This window comes from Parambassis ranga, chromosome 1, assembly GCF_900634625.1.
Source record: "Parambassis ranga chromosome 1, fParRan2.1, whole genome shotgun sequence".
In the NCBI taxonomy this organism is placed as follows: Eukaryota; Metazoa; Chordata; class Actinopteri; family Ambassidae; genus Parambassis; species Parambassis ranga.
In genome coordinates this window covers 6,946,469-6,965,447 of record NC_041022.1, presented here as the reverse complement: position 1 = coordinate 6,965,447, position 18,979 = coordinate 6,946,469, and the positions used below count along the sequence as shown (strand labels likewise).

The 18,979-nt window shown below is 40.6% G+C and overlaps 3 protein-coding genes across 4 annotated transcripts; all 3 read right to left on the bottom strand.

The window, feature by feature from the left end:
• Positions 1-1,842: 1,842 nt before the first annotated feature.
• On the bottom strand, positions 1,843-5,244 carry LOC114440790 (CMRF35-like molecule 8). The gene is made up of 5 exons (XM_028413284.1): positions 5,091-5,244; positions 4,685-5,005; positions 3,554-3,739; positions 3,323-3,471; positions 1,843-2,323 (listed from the first exon to the last, which is right to left on the bottom strand). Exons 1-5 carry the CDS (start codon positions 5,125-5,127, stop codon positions 1,925-1,927), a joined length of 1,092 nt encoding a protein of 363 aa, XP_028269085.1. The 5' UTR covers positions 5,128-5,244; the 3' UTR covers positions 1,843-1,924.
• A 2,295-nt stretch (positions 5,245-7,539) lies between these two features.
• On the bottom strand, positions 7,540-14,602 carry LOC114440940 (uncharacterized). 2 transcript variants are annotated; one of them, XM_028413623.1, is made up of 7 exons: positions 13,944-14,602; positions 13,757-13,883; positions 9,905-10,234; positions 9,432-9,602; positions 8,479-8,565; positions 8,363-8,397; positions 7,540-8,292 (listed from the first exon to the last, which is right to left on the bottom strand). In XM_028413623.1, exons 2-7 carry the CDS (start codon positions 13,851-13,853, stop codon positions 8,137-8,139), a joined length of 876 nt encoding a protein of 291 aa, XP_028269424.1. In that variant the 5' UTR covers positions 13,854-13,883; positions 13,944-14,602; the 3' UTR covers positions 7,540-8,136. The 2 variants fall into 2 exon arrangements, with proteins under 2 accessions (XP_028269424.1, XP_028269433.1); XM_028413632.1 differs by lacking the exons at positions 13,757-13,883; positions 13,944-14,602 and adding an exon at positions 11,840-11,922.
• Positions 14,603-15,418: 816 nt separating this feature from the next.
• dnajb1b (DnaJ heat shock protein family (Hsp40) member B1b) lies at positions 15,419-18,621 on the bottom strand. Its single transcript, XM_028415705.1, has 3 exons — positions 18,181-18,621; positions 16,381-16,973; positions 15,419-16,284 (listed from the first exon to the last, which is right to left on the bottom strand). Exons 1-3 carry the CDS (start codon positions 18,398-18,400, stop codon positions 16,051-16,053), a joined length of 1,047 nt encoding a protein of 348 aa, XP_028271506.1. The 5' UTR covers positions 18,401-18,621; the 3' UTR covers positions 15,419-16,050.
• Between the last annotated feature and the right edge of the window lie 358 nt (positions 18,622-18,979).

Sequence of the window (18,979 nt, the reverse complement as noted above, 5' to 3'; positions counted from 1 at the left end):
TATGGTCAGAGAGAGCAGAAAGGGATTTCAGAGCGAGGTGAGGGAGGCGGGGTCTATTGTTTAGGGTTTTTTTTGTTGTTGGTGTGGTTTATTTTCAAGTCGTGTCATTACTCTGAGCCTCAGTCCTCCTGTTGTTTCAGATCTGTCACACATCAAAGCTGAACTGATAGTTATACAGCGGCAGCAAGTCATGGCATGAAGTACAGTACACACATACATAAACAGACTAAGCAGTGTGAGCTACAGGTTCTCTGTGGGCAATCAAATTAACCAGTGACACATGAATTTAAGGTTAATTGTTTTAAAAGAGGGCAAAGGCAGTAATCAGGTAAGGATGATGCTTTGTAACTCAATGGAAGCATTTTTAATTTTTAACTTAACTTCATTTTAGGGTACCTAATATTTAGTTACGTAAAGAACAGGTGGCCTTTAAGTAAAGTTAAATGAGAATAATAACCCGGCCCCAGATAAGTGGTTTGAGGATGATGGATGGAGAATACTGGTCTAATAAGTCTAATGTGTAGGAATTATCACAACAAATGTCAGTTAACTTCCTTCTTAACTAATTAGTCTTCAGTTTGAGTTCATATTCATATGTAAACATGTGGTTTATATCACCACTGAGGAACATAAAGATTGCTGTCAAACCCAACAAGAGACATCACAAACAGAAACTATTTAGAGAATGACCTCCATGTTTTTCTGGTAGGTTTTTTTCTTCCTAATGTGACTGATTGTTCAGTCAGTCGTCCTCCTGTTGGTTCATTTTCACTGCCACAGGGCACACGGTCTGTTGTTACACCACTTCATGCTGCTTCCTGCATCTCACTCCAGGACAGGGAAACTGTCTCACACGCCCTAAATGGCCTCAGTGAAAGGTGATCATACGTATAGTGCACACTCACGCACATGCACACACACACACACACACAGAAAAAAAGAAAGTTTCAGGTTAGTACCAATCTGTATGCTCAGATGTTGCGTAAGCTTCCAACAAGAAGGCAAAGCAGAGTCAAGTCAAGTCATGTCTTGCAGGTAATTGTGGTACATTTCACTGAGGGATGAAAGTGCTGCAGGAAGAGATGGACGACTGATGGTGGGTAAAAAAAAAAAGTTAATTCATTTAAATAAGGATTAACGTTTAAATACACTCATAATTTCAAAATAGGAGGTTAAGAATGGGCAGGCACAGACATGAGCCTCATTTATTTCCTGTAAAGTAAAAATGAATGAAAGTGCTCCCCACTGTGGACAACCCTGGAATTACGTGACGCTCCAAGGATACTACGTTTAGTCATTGAAATGTGTATTTTATGTTGTTTGTACTGACAAAATATATTTTTTTCCAACAATAAAAACAAGTCAGTGGCTGGGTGGGAGGAGTACCGTGGCCCTCCAACCAGGATTCATCACCATCATTATAAATAATCTGACACCACTGATTGGCCCAGGAGGACCCTCACCTTATCTACTTTTAATTGAATTATTATTTCAACTTTTAAAATATAAAGTGTTTGTTGCTGGTCGGAGGGGCCCCTGTGAGTTTTTTCCTAGGGCCCCAACAGACTGTAAAATCACCCTCGTCCATTCCTTACCCTTCAACTCCAAACATGTTCTGTTCCAATTAAATGCTTGGTTTAAAAATCACTGGCAAATTTGTATTTTATTTACATTTTTTACACAGCCTGCAATTTTTGGAAGTGGCATTTATAAAGTACTAATTTCTTATTACAGTAGTATTTGTATAGTACTCGTACAAACACAGTCTGTATTGGTATGTCCACCAGGGGTCACTATAACTCAACCCTTTGATGGAGGCAAGCCATAGATAGTAAAGTTCACTCATTGACCCTGAAGAAACAGTTTGCAGCTTTGTGTTCTCATGTCTGGTTGTCCATCAATTAAATATGTGTGGATCATACATTTAAAATGAACTTTCACTTATTCCGGATAAATCTAAACCAAACCAAAGAGTTCTGGGCTTTATTTCAGCAGCATCACTGCAGGATCCAGTCAGAGGAGGAGGCTCATCGGCTGCACGGTCCTTTGTATGTTTGCACATTGTAGGTTCCTCTGTGTGTGAGCTTTCACATATTAGAGACGGCAAAGGATTGATGTAGATGTCAGAGACCGAGTTAGCCTCGTTTTTGTCAACTGCAGGTAAAAGTCTGGAACCCTGGGAAGGGGGGATGTTTTCATAGATATGAAGGGGCTCGCTGCTGGACTCAGCTGATCCATACTGATGAATACTGACAGATGTACTCTCAGATAACTTCTTCACATACTGCATCCCCTCATCAATGTTCTCATACACACAGCTCATCTGTGGGAGAAAAAATCGACATGATCTCATGTGACACCACATTAGTTTAAGGATGTAGGATATTAAATTAATCATTTTTGACTCCTGAGGAGTACAATGTCATTTTATATAGATCATTTTCACTTCAATATAGTTGCTTTACAAATGTAACTTTTTGCAGACTGAACTTTTTGCTCATAATCTATTGCTAACCGTTAGCTTAGCATGAAGATAAATAGCAGAGGAAAGAGTGTCCAAAGGTTTCAAAATCTATGTCTATAGCATCAAACATTATTTAAAAAGATAAAAAATAACATTTTCTAGGTTGTTTGACATATTTTTTTTTGGCTGGGAGCTTAGCTAAAAGACAGGAATGGTTTTTAAGATCAGTGGGAGACTTCTTTGTCTTCACAGCAGCAGCTGAGTCTGCCTAATGCAACAATAGGGGAAGCTTTGGGTTGTATTTGGAGCTCAGCAGTTAATTTGCAGTCAAATGCATGAATAACTTTAACCTTTATTATAATTACTTATTATCTGTAGAGATGAAAATTTTTTTCTGTATGTGAACTGTTTATTTCTCTGTCTGTGTGGACTGACTTGCTTTTGAGGTCATCCTCATGTGGCCAATAGAGGAACTACAGCTTTTGGTAACATTCTAGCTCCAGAGGTCGTTGTTTGTTCAGGAACAGCGAATTTATAAAAATGTATAAAATTATGTCCCACCACGAAGTCATACAATTGACCTACATGTCTACACTGTTGTATAACAAATCACAACCTGCAATAAGAAAGTGAATTTCATAAAAAAATGTTCTTTAGTTAGCCGTGGTTTTTGAGCATCCCTATGCAAAAATACTACAATAAAAAAAAAACAGAACAACAACATTAAAATGAAGCTTTAAATACTGAAACCAGGAAGAGAAACTCTGATAAGCCTCAGCTTGTTCTAATTTGCGGTCATGTGTCTGTAAGGGGACAGTTGCTGTGCTGGGGCAGACATCCTCTGTTTCTGTGTCATACCTCCTTTTCATCTGCATTGCTGAGGTCTGTGCTGTTGGGGCAGACATGGGGATGGGGTTTAGAAACCTCTCTGCATTTCCTGAAGTGTGTCACTAGCACCAAGATAAAGATCAGGGCAACACCCCCGAGCGTAGCATACACCACTGTGCCTGATCAAAAGAAAAAAAAAGGATATACTGTAGCTTAATGTATTTATGAACCAACTTAATTTAACCAGAAGCAGAAAATTACCCCTGCTGAGACTCTGCTCTCCTCCTTCAGTGAAGTTAGATGCTGTGAAATAAATGTTCTTTCCACCTGTCCAAACGCTTGTAGGTGGGCTGGGTCCTGGTTCAGCCGTCACTTGGGTTGCAGTTAAGTTCTGATAATGTGATGTAGGGAAAACTTCAGGTATGACAGTTGTCTCATTTGCGACAGCTGTACAGATAGAAAGATGCAAAAATGGCTGTCAGATCATTAGTAAACAAACAAAGTAAGAAAAAAGATAAATAAAAACAGTCTGCTGGTATTTAATCTGGTTATTGTCACTTTTTAAATGTAAAAAAACCATAAGTTGTAGCTGCTCGAGGTGGAGCTATGCTTTGACTGCTTGCATTCTGTTTCTTATTAAATAAACTATTACCTACACTATGGGCTAAGCTTCATGAGGGGCATCAGCGCATCCATACACCGAATGGCCCATGTGGCTGATTTCGAGCTACCACGGATGGTTACATTTTTGTGGATGGACAGGGCACTGTCATAACAGACAGACATAATCTGTACATGGAGGCTTAAAAAACATTCGGGTACAAACCGGTTGTTTCAATGGACTAAAATTGGCAACAATCTCTAATGTTGTCCTTGTGAGGATAAACTGACTCTCACAGTAAAACCTCTGCTAGTATAGCAGGCTTTATTTGAGCGATGGCTTAAATAAAGCCTAATTACAGAACAGTCTGTATTATGTGTACTGTATGTTTTTAATGATTGTGTCCTGTCTTATTGTTTGTATTTGTGTTGTCTTAGGGACCTGGTCTGCAAATTAGCTAATACCTAGATGACCTATGGACAGGGCATCGGTTGCTGTTGTTTGTTTTGTCCCTATTAAATAAACATATTAACTATTAACACAGAACTCGACATTTGTGACATGACAGTCTAAAAAGTGATATTTAAAGGCTGAAATCAGGAATTATCAAACAAACCAGACCAAACCATCTTTTAAAGTTGACCATCACTGAAACCCACAACTATTGCCTTAGAAATATAATTGACGTTTTTGTATTAAAATTGTTTAAAAACAATTTTAAGACGTACCAGAGGAAGAAAATTCACCTTATTGAAATGGATGAAGTATATTTGACAAGCTGCTACACTTACCTTTCTTGACAGTGAGCAGCACTTTAGTGTAAGTATCAAAACCAAGCCTGGCCACTCCACACCAGTAAGTGTGAGAGTCTGACAGCCGGAGCTGAGTGAAGGTCACGGTGAAGGATCCGTTCCCAAAGTCCACCAGACTTATCCTCACTGTCTCTGCTCTTCTACCAGATTCTACAGTAACCAGTATGTCGTTTGCAGTTTTACATTGATCGTTGCATAAGTACTTGGGAATGTTCCACGCATGTTTGTGTGAACATTGGAAGGAGACGTTCCCCCCCTCTGTTCCTTCTACGATGATTTTGGATCCGTCTGTCAATGAAGCTGCAAAGGTCGCATATTGTGACAAGTTATACAGCTTTGTAGAGTCAAAACAATGTTTAAATCAATGAGTGAATTGATCTCTCACCATATAAAAGACAGCAGAAGACAGAGATGCTCCTCATCCTGCCGGCTTTGTGGTGGGTTATAATCCAGATATACCCCCCCACACACAAACTGGATTTACTGGTAAATATTTCTGTTAAAAATCTAGTGGTTGACGGTTTCAATACACACTACCGCTGTACAGTCTTGCACAAGTGAAATTACATCTGCACAGCCCCTCAACTGTCTGCCTTCTTCCTGTGGTTTTGATGGTAGAACACGAGATTAAATGTGTAGGCGTCAGACCCTAAAACAAGAGAAATGAGACCTGAGCCTGGTGTAAACACGCAACTCAGTTCCCCCTAAAATAGGCAGGAAAAATTAACAGGAATAGAAAAACTGATATGTAAACTGATGACACATAAACATGTGTACAACTGCTATCTGCACAAAAACCGAGCAGAAAAACCCAACACGCAGTCAAGATTTTATGATAACGATGGATAATGACACAACAAAGGGAGTCTCTCACAGTAATAACAATCACTGCCTAAAACATATTTTGTGGCCGCAGTTGAGTCCACTCACTATGACAGCAAATAGCACACATCTCAGTGAAGAACATGAACACTCACGCAGATGCTATTTTGGCTTGTACTAATTTTGGTGTGCGTACGATGAACCATGTGTAACACATATCAAAGGTAAAAGTGTCAGCGCTATGTTCAAAGATTGTTTCCACTGATAAGTGGCTAAAGTGTGAGTACACCAGTGGTGGAGGAAGTACTGAAGCTTGGTACTTGGTACTACAATTACCCAGCAAAATATATACTTAAGTAAAAGTAGAAGTGCTACATCAACAATCAAAGTAAAAGTCTTAAGTACTTTTAAATGTACTTAAAGTATTAAAAGTAAAAGTACTCACGCATCGAATATATATTATTGATTTCCATTGCAAAGGATATCTGAACAGGTTAAAATAATCAAAGAAATCATCTTAAAAAAAATAAAAAAATGGACCATGTGTAGTTAATGTACATGTTCAGTCCAGAAGCAGCTATGGACAGGTCTGTGTGTCATGAGGCAGGCTATGGGCATCAAGTGAACAGAGAGGCTGCTAATAACAAAGGCATTCAGCATGTTTACTGTGTCAGTATTCCTGCTGAGATTAATGTTATGATTCATGTTAATCAGACATCAATGGATGGACTTGTGTTAGCAGACAATAGCTAACTAGTTAGCTCACTGAGCCAGAGCACCGGCATCATGACTGAGGCTCATTATAGAAACACAGCTGGCAGTGTGACACCACCTGCATGCAGAGTCTGACCTCACATCAGTCCAGCACTGTGTTCTTCACATGTAACAAGTAACTACAGACACTTTAGAAATGTAGTGGAGTAGAAAGTACAGGTAAACATTGCAAAATGTAATGGAGTAAAAGTATAAAGTATGCACTAATATTTTTACTTAAGTAAAGTACATAAAAATGTACTTAAGTACAGTAACAAAGTACAAATACTACATGCTGCAGTTAAGTGATGGAAAATAAGCACTTGTGCTTAAAACAGCAGTTTGACATTTCACATTAGTGCTTTTGTACATATAAGCATGATTGTACACTGGTTAGTAAGTTCACCTCACAGCAAGAAGGCACCTGTGTGGAGTTTGAACATTCGCCCTGTTCCTTTGTGGATTTTCTTCATTTCCACGTGCATGTTCGGTGGTGTGGAAAAACAACTGTTCACAATCACGGACAATCCCTCCGACCTTCTCCAAAACAAAAACCAAGAAGCAGCTTGTGGAACAGACTCCTGCAGCCCTGCTGCTCTAAGAAAACAGTAAAGGAAATCATTCCTGCCTTCCACCATCAGACTCCTTATCTCATCCGTCCCAGGTCAGAGCTGTGCACACTGACTTGGTCTAATGCATCATCTCGGGTGCACTCAGTTGCATGTTTTCTTATTTTTCTTTTAATATAAACACTGCAGAGCTCTTGTTCAGATGCTGTCTGACAGTTTGTCATTTAAAGAGTGTCAGTGCACATATATGAGTCATTGTGGTCCAGTTAAGGTCATAAGGTTTCAGAGCAAGAATAAAAAAGGCCATCTGCTGGGTTGTGGGTGGGGGTGAAACAACAACATGTAGATGTGTTGTGTGGTTACAGTCTGACTCTATTTTATTGACTTTCTTTTACCGAGTACTCCCTTCCTGGAAAGTAAAGTAGCTCAGTGTGACACCAAGAATGATTCAACACAATGCATGAAAAGACATCACTACACATCCAAACAGATCTGGGTGAGTTCAATATAATGTTCACATTGTGCCTGCAGGACTTTTAGACATTTTATATTCACTTTAAGTGCCTGAATTCAAAGTGAGCTACACTTACAATGCCATGTCATACAATGCCTGCACTGGTTCTATTATTTTGCTGCATAGTCCAAGAATGTCGTTTCTTCAGGAGTCACTGTCACTGCAGTGACCCGGTAACAAGGCACAGACAAGCAGACAGGAAATGGGTGGACGATACACAATGTGACCAAAAGTATGTGGACGCCTTTAGCATAACTTCTAAAGGTGTGAAATTCTAAATACTGCAGTCGTGATGATCTTAAGAGTTAAAGAGTAAAAAAACATCCTGTAAATGTTCCTGTTTTCAGACTTAACACTTCCAAACTTCTATCCATTGACTAATGTTTGCAGCATTACAGTATTTATTGATTATTGTGATGATAACTTTGTGTGTTTGTCAGCTTCCTGTTTCAACATTGCACAAAAAAGCTCAAAGAAATGATCTTCCCAGTGTGGTGTGGAAGAACTTGTCTGTCCTGAACCCCCAAATACCTGACACACTTTATCTGACTTTACTAGCTCTTAATGGGCTAGACAGGTAGTCCAGTGTATTTCATCATGTCTGGCGCCCTCTGCAGGTCTTTGTGCAGCACTACTTTGAATTTTATGAGGAGAAACTGAAGACGGTGTTCTTTGCCTCGCAGGTCTTTATGTTTTTGTGTATCAAGTGATCGAGGTCCCAGACATCAAATACAGTATTCAGACAAGAGAGTGGGAACAACTTGTAGTAAATATCAGTCCAGAGTTTTAGGATCCAGTGCTTGATAGATGGCAGCATACTGCAGTGTGTCATGAGCATCGGATACCGGATCAGCCTCTGGCTCAAACGCCTGCAGACCCACAGCAACCTGGGTAGGTGGAGTATCTGCGTTTTCCTCACAGCGACCAGCCTGTGAAAACATTAATCTGAACAGTAAAAACAGGAGAGATGACAAAATGTTTGAAAATAGTTGTACTCACCTGACCCTTGCGTCCCTCAGGTCTGTTCTGACCTTCTGCAACAAACAAGTGACACAATTCATTTACATTTTTGTGAAGCAGCACACTCTTTCTGTGCTCACATCACATCACCTCACCTGTGTTAGTCCGCCAGCGTCCGCAGAATATAATGGGGATAATGGCAAAAACCAGAACAGCCAAGCTCCCTGAGACAATGATGACCACTGTTCAAAACACAGAAGCTTGTGATTGTGATTGTACTCCAATTAAAAAGTCCATATGTGAGCCATTTTTATGGGCAAATGCATCAATTGAATCCTTTCAGATTTGGTATAAACATGTGCTGTGCGGCCACAGATTAAAAATCCATCAGCTAATTTTGGCTGATTTCATTTGAACGTCTAGCCTGGCCAGCCAAGTCTAATTACTCCATGAACTGGGCCTTGAACCCCTCAGCCTCATAGCCAGCTCCACTCAACCATGTATCGTAAAATGGATGAGCTTCATGTGATGACTTGCTGATGGCCTCACTCATGAATAACTGCAGAATTACTAGTACAGTCACTCATGCTTTGATTCTCTGATTGGTTGTTTGTCTATTCATCTAACATTTAACCATAATGTTGCTCTAAACAGAGTTTTTACATGATTTGAAAAGTGCTCAGAGGGATCCATTAACTTCAGATTTAATCTTCAGCAAAAGAACAACAAGCTCTTCACTGACAGCGTCTTTTTTCTTGGTGTTACATGGCTTTGTGCTGCAGTGTCACTTTGTATTATCCCTCCTGGGGAAAATTGAATCTGAAAAGCACCTTTTATTTCATCTTATCTTAGACCTTAGGGGCTTTTTTTTCTTCTTCAACAATCCACAGTACAAACAATACTGATTTTATTCAAGCTACTGCTAAACACTGAAACTATGAACAGTTTATGAGCATGTCCATTAAAGTGGGGAAATTTAAAGAAACATTCATTTTTTCAATCACACTTTTGTTGCTTTGAGCACCACAATCAAGTAGTGTTAACTTCCATTTGACTTCCTTACCAGTCATTAAAAAGTAAACGTCTATTAACAGTGGCTTTGGAATACCTGTGAGGCTGGCTGATTCCTGCTGGTTTGTCTTCCTCTCTGAGGAGGGCAGCGTTATTGTTGCCGGCGAAGGCTCGGTGACAGACAGGAAGTTGGCCCAGGACAGGGTCTCTGCTTCGATCTTCAGCATAGTTGTAGTGGAGGGAGGCGTTCCAGCGGGGGCAGAGGAGGCTTTGAGAGAACAGGACAGAGGATAATGTCAGATTGTGTGTAAGTGTCATGTGATTGAATTACTGCAAAAATAGCAAAGCAGCATCACAAGATGTACAGCAGAAAATAATGTATACTGGTTTGCATAGAAAAAGTCTGAGTGCAAAAATGGTTTTAGTTTTATATGTAAATTATAGTGATTGATCTACATATTGATCATATTCATATAATGATTTAGGTCAGTCATAAAGAAACATGTTCATATATTTGACAGTTGAGCTTCAGCCCGGATCACCTGCGCAAAGCTTTAAGATACTACTGACCATCTAGGACTCTGAGATCGACTTCCTGGTGCGACCCATTAACTTGATCCCCTCCACACAGATATCGCCCGGCGTCTCCCCTCTTCAGCTTCTTTATGGTCACACTGAAGGCTCCATCTCCTCTGTCGGCCTTCATGCTGTATCTCCCTCGTTGTGTGACAGCAGACCTCCTCCTCTCGGTCTCAATGAGAATGCGTCCACTGGTACAGGCTCCTTTGCAGAAATACATGCTGTTGTGTTCAGAGCTGTTACTACCAGAGCAGCGGATGGAGACCTCTCCTCCAACATGGCCGCTCACCTCCATCACTTTGACGGCCTGTGCGCACACAGCTGGAAAATGACAGGGTCTAGTTACAGACATGTGATAATCAGTTACATAACATTTTCTATCATATGATGAATTTATATTCATTTTTTTAAATATTTGGGATCTCTTTGGCATATGGATTTGACTTGGTAAGTACATAATTCCACGCAAAGGTAATGTTTGTATTAAAGGAAATACTTTACATTCACATCCTGTTATAACATTATTTAGTTATTTATAACCCAGTATCATAATATTATCCATATTTTGCACATATCTGTGTCTGGGACTCCTACAAAGTTGAGAAAACCTGGTTCGGGTGTTTACATGTGACACCATTGCATGACTCCCAACTTCATGTTAAGACACATAACCATGTATACAAGGGCATATGTAAACACACTGTTTGAGTATGGTTACATTCCTTTAGATGTTATCAAACCATTAAAGGGGCATTATCATTGCACATCATGATCAAATATATCTTAACTGCTTGTTTACCTCAGTGTGTGTTAACATGCAAGTTTTACGCTTGCATGAATAAGCGGTGTTATCCTGGCAACTCAGAAAACTGAGAAATTTGAAGTTTATCATCAAAGCTTATTGCTCCTAAAAATATCTAATTATAGCTATTATTCCAGTAACACATAACAAACAGCGACATATGATAAAATGCAACAAACAAACATCCTGTTACACTTTTTCAGGGTTGTGAAGTTTGTATCTAGTGCTTCCATGTCCATGTGCGTCCTGAAGCTGCCCCCAGACAGTGCTTCACCTGTCATTCCTACTCTGCAAAACTCTGTTTGTGGTTTAGGCAGCAGCTTTAGTGTCTCCCAGACATAAATCATTCCCCTTACAGGGTTTGCAAAAATTTTATTTTTTTTAATATAAACCATAATCTTTTCCAAAACCCCACCAAACTTTTTTGTTGGCTAAACTTAACTTAAAAGCAACAGAAGTAAACTGGGAGCGGGTGCCTTGAGTTTAACAATGCAGCAAATATTGCACTACATTAACAGTGTCATAAAGAATACTTGGTTAAATATGCCGAAAGGGAGCCAGACAAAGGAGTTCTTTATTTTACAGGCAAGTATTAAAAAAATGATCATAAAATTATAAAAAGCATAAATCGTCTTCTGTCCTGTTCTGCAGCAACAACAATAAAACAAACTAAAAGACGTAGATGTTTTGTTACACTGTAAAATCACTGCTTTATATTGACATTTAAACATTTAAACATGTGTTGTCATCTTATAATATTTGATCTTATTTCTTTCTAATGGTTAAGTTTAAACTTTTGACTGCATTAGCCTCAACTGCATCATTGCCTCAAAGATGTTTGACATTGGCTACATGGTATGTATCTGAACCACCTGACTGTCTTGTACAGAGTTCCACACCTCTAATTCAGTTGCAACATAGTTCAATTAATTCAGTGCCTCATAGTGTCTTTGAGTAAAATTAGTATTTGACAGATATTTAGTTAACCACATATTATAGAATAAATAAGCAATAAATAATTTAAGTAACAGATTTACACACTTGTACGGTCATAAATAATTCTCTTTGATTAACTATTGCAATGTAGCATGTATACAAAACAAGTGATAAAATGCAAAACTCACCTGAGAAGCAACAGACCATGGCAACATGAACAAACTTCATTCTTATCCAAGTTAAAAACAAAGTAATTAAAAGACAAAAATAGTCTAGCGGTATCAGAAAAGTGCAGCAGTCTGCGACAAATTAGTCATCTGATTGCTGCCATAAAAGATCAGTGTCCTAAAGATGGAGAAAACATACAAAGATGTAATTGTGTAGAGAGAGACGATTGCAGCTTGTTGTGTCTTTTGTAAATGAGCATGATCTTGTTACCATGCCTCTTTAGCTAAAGAGAATATACAGCATACAGACGCCGTCCGTCCCCCCTTTTTCTATCCTTCACTGAGCTCAGGAGCAACCAGCTCATGACTCCTCAGTGTTTACGTCAGGCTCTTCTAGCTGTCTCTGTGCGCCTCGTTGCATCTACAGTATGAGGCTGGAGGGCATCAAACTCAACGAGCAGTTCGTCTGCTGACTGTGTCAGCAGGGCAGCCTGAGGACTGTTTCATGAAGCACAACGACCAGTCAAACGACTGCTTACTTCAGCAAATCAGGCTTCTTTTCAGCAAATGCTCCCAAAAGACAGATTGCAAAAAGACTGGGGTCAGGACAGGGCTAACCCCCTTGTAGTCTTGTGTTTTAATGAAAGCCCAGACGCATCCTCAAAAATACACTACAGGGACAAAAGTATGTGTGTACGTGTTTCCTGGTCTTCATTTCGTTTGGGTTCCCATATTAAGCATTCATGAATTCTGCTGAAGAGGAGGTCAGGCACAGTGTGCTTGACCTCAGGGTCAGGGCAGCCATGTGCTTTCACACCAAACTCTGAAGCTCTTTTCTTTTGAGCTTTTTTTTTTATTTTTTTCCATTTTGAAACAGAAAGCCAACACATGTTCTGATCTGAGTACTCACTATGTGCTCTGCTGCAATTCAGTCAATGCATTGTCCTCTGGTTTGTTGATAAAATGTCAGAATTGATTGATTGATTAATCATGGACAATCAATCAATAATTCCAACAACCATCAGCTGCAGAATTAGGATGCTGTCCATTTACTTTTAATAACATAGTGTGTTTCAGGATCATATTATGTGACATCAGTTTCTATATTTTATAAATATTTTTGGTATGAAAAACACATCCGAGCAGGCATGGTGCTTAATGGATACTGTCTTCCCTACTCAGCTCCAACAGGCAGCAGACAACTGCAGATTCAATTAAAATGTTTATATGAATTAGATATAATTACTTGGAAAAAAATATCCTTTTTTGGACAACCCCTCCATTCTTTCGCGCTGTAATAAGTGAAGACATCATTGTCTAATTAAATTGCTCTTTATTTCTGGAATTTTTCCATTTTGTTGTTTGTGCTGCACTTAACATTATTTTCAGCTCCTCAAAGTGAATTTAAAGTTTATTTAAAGATGCTGCAGAGAAGGGGAAATCAGGATTCCATTAACAACTAGACAACATAATGTCACATGCTGGGTTAGTTTTGCTTGAATAATGCTTGTGTATTTATTGATAGCAGCAGCTGGAAAGATTCCAAAAAAGACAATTAAATAGGGGGTGTGTTTAGCATGTGACTGACTTGATTGACATCCAGGAGTGACTCATAAGTAACTTGGGTAAAAAAGGCCAGGATGGTCATTCATTTCAGTCGCATACACACTTTATTCAAGTTGTAATAAAATGACTGTTATTGTGAGCAGAAATGCATTTTAATAAGACAGTTCTGCTTTTCACTCCTCCTTTAACTGCCACCGTATCGTGGTGGAGGGGTTTGAGTATCCAGATGATCCTAGGAGCTATGTTGGAGGGTGGCTTAAAGCCACTAGTAAGATCTCCCAAGGCAAACAGTTCCTGGGTGATGCAAACTAAGAGCGGCTAAAAAAAAAACCCTTATGGACATCACCCGGTATGGCGCAGCCAGGGCCTCACCCTGGAGCCAGGTCTGGGGTTGGGGCTCAAATGCAAGCACCTGGTGGCTGGGCTGAGCCCGAAGGCGCGATGTGGGGCCGACCTCTCGTGGACTCATCACCTGCAGGAGGAATCGCAAGGGGCCGGTGTAAAGACGATCGGGCCTCTGCGACACGATCGCTGGAGACTTGCTCTGGGGACATGTAATGTCACCTCACTGAAGTTTTCCCCAGTATGTGAGAGGGTCGCCTCCCTGCACCTTCGGGTTCGGGAGAGGTCTCTCAATGCGATTTCGGCCTAAGGGCCGAATAGCAATGCAAAACACCCAACCTTCTTACAGTCTCTGGGAGGGGTGCTGGACGGCGCTCCGAGTGGGGACTTACTCATTTTGCTGGGGGACTTCAACAGTAACACCTGGAGAGGCATGATTAGGAGGAATGGCATCCCTGATCTGAACCTGAGTGGTGTTTTTTTTATTGGACTTCTGTGCTAGTCACAGTTTGTCTATAACAAACACCACGTTTGATCACACGGTTATCAGTGCACCTGGCACCAGGACACCCTACGCCAATGATTGATTTTGTAATAATTTCATCTGACCTTCGGCCATGTGTCTTGGACACTCAAGTAAAGAGAGGGGCTAAGCTGAAGAGATCTTCAACTTCCACCTCTGGGTAAGCTTTAATTAGATTCCGAGGGAGGTTGAGGACATTGAGTCTGAGCGGACCGTGTTCTCTGCTGCCATTGTCGATGCGGCTGTCCAAAGCTGTGCAATCCCCAGATCTGGTGGTGGATACCAGAAGTCAGGGAGGCAGTCAAGCTGAAGAAGGAGTCCTATTGCACCAGGTTGAGTGGCTGAAATGAGTTTCCTTGAAAAAAGTCGAGAAGAGGTCGGAGTAGAGCTGCTACATCGAGAGGAGCCAGCTCAGGTGGCACAGGCATCTGTTTTAGATGCCCCACTGGACGCATCCCTGCAGAGGTGTTCCAGGCATGTCCCATCAACAGGTGACCCCAGCTGGCCTGGGAACGCGTCAGGATTCCCCTGGAAGCGTTAGAAGAAGTGTCCAGTGTTTAGTTTGGGTGTCTCTGCTTACACTGTCCCCACAAACCGGTTCCGGATCAGCAGTTTGAAGATGGATGAAGGGATGGATGGATGGACAATTCTGTTTTTCAGTAACTTGTTAATTTTAAATATGATTGTAATTCTAATGCACTACAAATGTGATTAGAAGTTATTTAAGACATTTGATTTGATAGTCCACACTCTCCACTCCAGCATATACATTAACTTTGGTTCGTTTTGAGATATAGCACTTAAAACCGGTGCCTTGTCCTTGGGCAAGGCACTTTACCTGCATAGCCTCCAGTGTACTCACTGGTGTATGGCACTCTTTGCTGGGCTGCCTTAAACAGTTTCCCCATTGTGGGACTAATAAAGGTTTCTTAAAAAAATCTGTCTTAAAGGAATTTTGTCTTACTTTGAAAGAAATGATTAAGTATGCGTTTTTAGTTATGGACATTGCTATAGTAAGTTAAAAAAATAAATAGAACACCTTAAACCTTTCACGTGTTACTTAATCTAACCATTTACAGGGTCTGCTAATTGCAATGAAACCGTTTTCTTGGCTTGAAGTGTTAAGTGACAAAAAATAATGTAAACTACATTAAATGGAACCACTCTTATTATTATAGCACCAGCTGTTTATTGTTCTTTTTGTCAAAGATAGTCCAACAAGTGGTGCCTTTAGTGTAGTTTTCCACTTCATGAGCTGGAATGCAGCTCATTCAAAACACAAACTTTCCGTGTCATAAGGTACATTAGTATGCACTTCATGTCCAGATCTTATTTTTGCAATCATTGAATGTAAAACCTTAAAATAGCAATTTTATACAAAAAATGTCTTTCTCCACAAGAATTTTCATTATGAACAAAACCAGTTCCCATGGAATAGTGCAGGTCTTCATCAAAATAAAATCTTATTTAGCAAACCACACAGTACTGGTCGTATATTTACATTGTAACTTGTGAAATGCTGCACTTGATCATGGGTTCTCGATCTGCTATTTACATTATGTTTACACTAGGGTTGGGCGGTATCCTGTCTCTCTCTCTCACTCTCTCTCTCTCTCTGATACCGTCGCTACCCGTGTGCCCCGCCGGCATACCTTAATACCACCCAACCCTAGTTTACACACATTGTAGAACAAACTGAATGATGGCTCTGTCCTTTCAGGACTGAGTTTAACCTCCACTTGAACGTCCACGAGGAAATGGTGGCAGTGGAGCGTGAGTCCTGCAGGTCTGCTTGTTTTGTTTAAGAACGTGGAAGAACCTGAGCGATGGTGTCTCGAGCGCTTTGACTGAGCCTTTCAGGGAACTTGATGTCATACTCTACGATCAGGTCACCGCGTCTGTCAGGTCGTTTAGGGTAAGGAAGCCCCTCCCCACTAACTCTTCTCTTCATCCCAGGATGTATAATATCTGTTGTTGACACAGAGACCGTTCTGCTGTCTAGTGTGGGCGCATTGACTGTGCATCCACACAAGGCCTGCGAAGGGAAAAACATCTTTAGAACCTCTTTTTGATAAATTGCAAATAATAGTTCTTTCTATTTAGAACATATTCAAAGTTATGTGTCACTTACATCTCTGAGTGAGATCTTGGCAGTGTAAACAATGTCTGAACCATCACGTTTAAACACAGGATGTGGTTTGTCCTTTAACACAAACACCACATCTGCTGGAACGTTTGTAGGAGTCTCATCCCCCTCTTTAGGAAATGTGATTTTGGTTCCTTCCTTCCACCCTTTCTTTACTTGCACCTCTAGAATTTTATCTTCTGTCCTTATTGTTCGCCGATCAGGGTTCAGCCTCTTGCGTGAGATCTTCATTTTCTTTGTGCAACCCGACAACACTTCCTCCAAACTTACACGGAGGTCATGAACCACAGGGGGGTCCTGCTGCTTCTTCACGACGCTACTGTGACCCCCCATTCCTCCCATACCGGAGCTGAAGGATCGGGGGAACCCACCCATTCCACCACCACCCATCCCAAAGCGGGCAAACGGGTCATCAGTGTCCATGTCCTCATCCATGCCTCCATTGCGGCCACCAAAGAACTGTTCGAAGGGGTTACGTCCACCAAAGAACTCTGCGAAGATGGCATGAGGGTCTCCCTGGAAGGTGTAGCTGTAGGTGCCAGGACCACCTCCACCAGTGGGTCCTCCACCTTTAAGACCTGAATTGGGGACAAACAAGTTAATATTTATAAATAGGATGCCATTCATTAAAGTATTTATACTCACTATTTTTCTGTTTAAATGAATAAAGGTTTTTGAAGAATCCCATATAGCTGCTTGAACACTAAACACAATGCAACACATCATGTTTGGATTCAGTTAACTTGCTGAAGCCTAAGCAAGGCATCTCCAGCAAAACCCCCCTCATGTTACCGTTTATACATGCCGTCTTAGTCTGGGATCATTCACAATTTTTTTTAAGACGGCTATTTGCTTTATTTATATTACAGTATTTGTGTGCTGAAAAATATAAACATGCCTGTACTTTCTTGCTCAACTCAGTCATAATTATAGCATTTCTTAAATAGTGTTGGTTTTAAATCTTAGTGTAGTGTAAAACAGAAAAACCCTTGTATGACAGACAGGCCATGAATCCCTCAGTAACTGTGTACAGACACCACCATGAAAATGTGGCAGAAACGTACAAAATACCGTGGCAGCTGTGCTGAGCTGCCTGTAAAGTTACTTTTCAGCTTCCATATATGGAAATGCCATTTGTATGGGGAGGACCGGGATGTGGATCAAACAGAATTGACATCTTACTGGTCAAACTTGCTTTATGAATTATGATTATTTCTGACTGTTTGCCAGAGTTTTGATGTGAATAATCTCTTTTATTCAGGTGAACAAACCTGTCGAATATTGACACATAACATTGGGTCGCCATGGCAACACAACATGCGCCATGTTGGGGAGACGTCCAGGCGTATTAAAAACAAAACAGCGTGTTTCTTGCCCTTATATACGTGTATAATTATTTGCAGGTGCGTTTATTGTGCGTAAGAAGTACTTTTTGTGACACCGTTCACCGTAAAACCCCCACACATAATCCCAACGCAAACACGCCGCACATTAATCTCCGACATTTAGAATATTCCAGCTCCTCTCCTGACCCTAGGTTCAGTTAATCCCCGTTTTTGGTGTGTCACTATTTTCGTGAAGAAATATATGGCGTTAATTTAGCTGATAGCCCCGACTGAAGGACAGAGAAGCAGAAAAGTAGAAAGGAACGCCATGATACACGTCCTTGTTTTGGCCCGTGTATGTTTAATTGTGTTCATTAAAAGGATTATTAACAGCTGACATGCAGTGCTGTGTTGGAGTAGGCTGATTAACACACCTAAATACGTTTTCACGTGAGCTTACCTTCTTCACCGTAACGGTCGTAAATGTCTTTTTTCTTTGGATCACTCAAAACGTCGTAAGCTTCGGCGATCTCTTTAAATTTCTCCTCTGCTCCTGCTGACTTGTTTTTATCGGGGTGGAAACGTAGAGCCTGCTTACGATAAGCTTTTTTTATTTCGTCCTCCGACGCTCCTTTCTTAATTCCCAAAATGTCGTAGTAGTCCTTTCCCATTTTGACCATCCGGCGGCACGTTTAGTAGTTGTCAAAGCTGTTCAGAAGAAGTATCTGTCAGTGTGCCTCCGTAACTCCTCCACCTCGGCCCGGTCCTGTCTTCTACTCCGACCTCTGTGTCCTGAATATTTTCTTTATAAACAGCGTGGAAACTTCCAGAGTTTTCCATAAACAGCCCGAACAATCCGAACTGTAACGCCTCGGCGTCAACACGCCCAGCCGTGACGTCACGACGTGTTGTCTTTATAGACCGTCAAAATTATCTCTGCTCCGGACAAACTGTTGAGCCACAGAAAGGCCATTGAGGCATTGAGTGGACAATACTGAGAAAACTAATAATTATAAGTTTATAGATATGAAATTATTAATCTTTAAAATCAGGTTGAATTGTTTTTAGGGTGATCTATTTTACTAAAAGCTACTTTGCTGCCGTCCACAGCATATTACTCGTCCTCTATTGTCCCTTAAATGTCTCTTGACAAAACTCATATGTTTCTACAGATCTCAAGCAGTCATAGCTTCCACCAGGAACAATGATTTGTCTCACTAAACCTTGAAACTGGATGGACTGCATGCAGGAATTTTCTT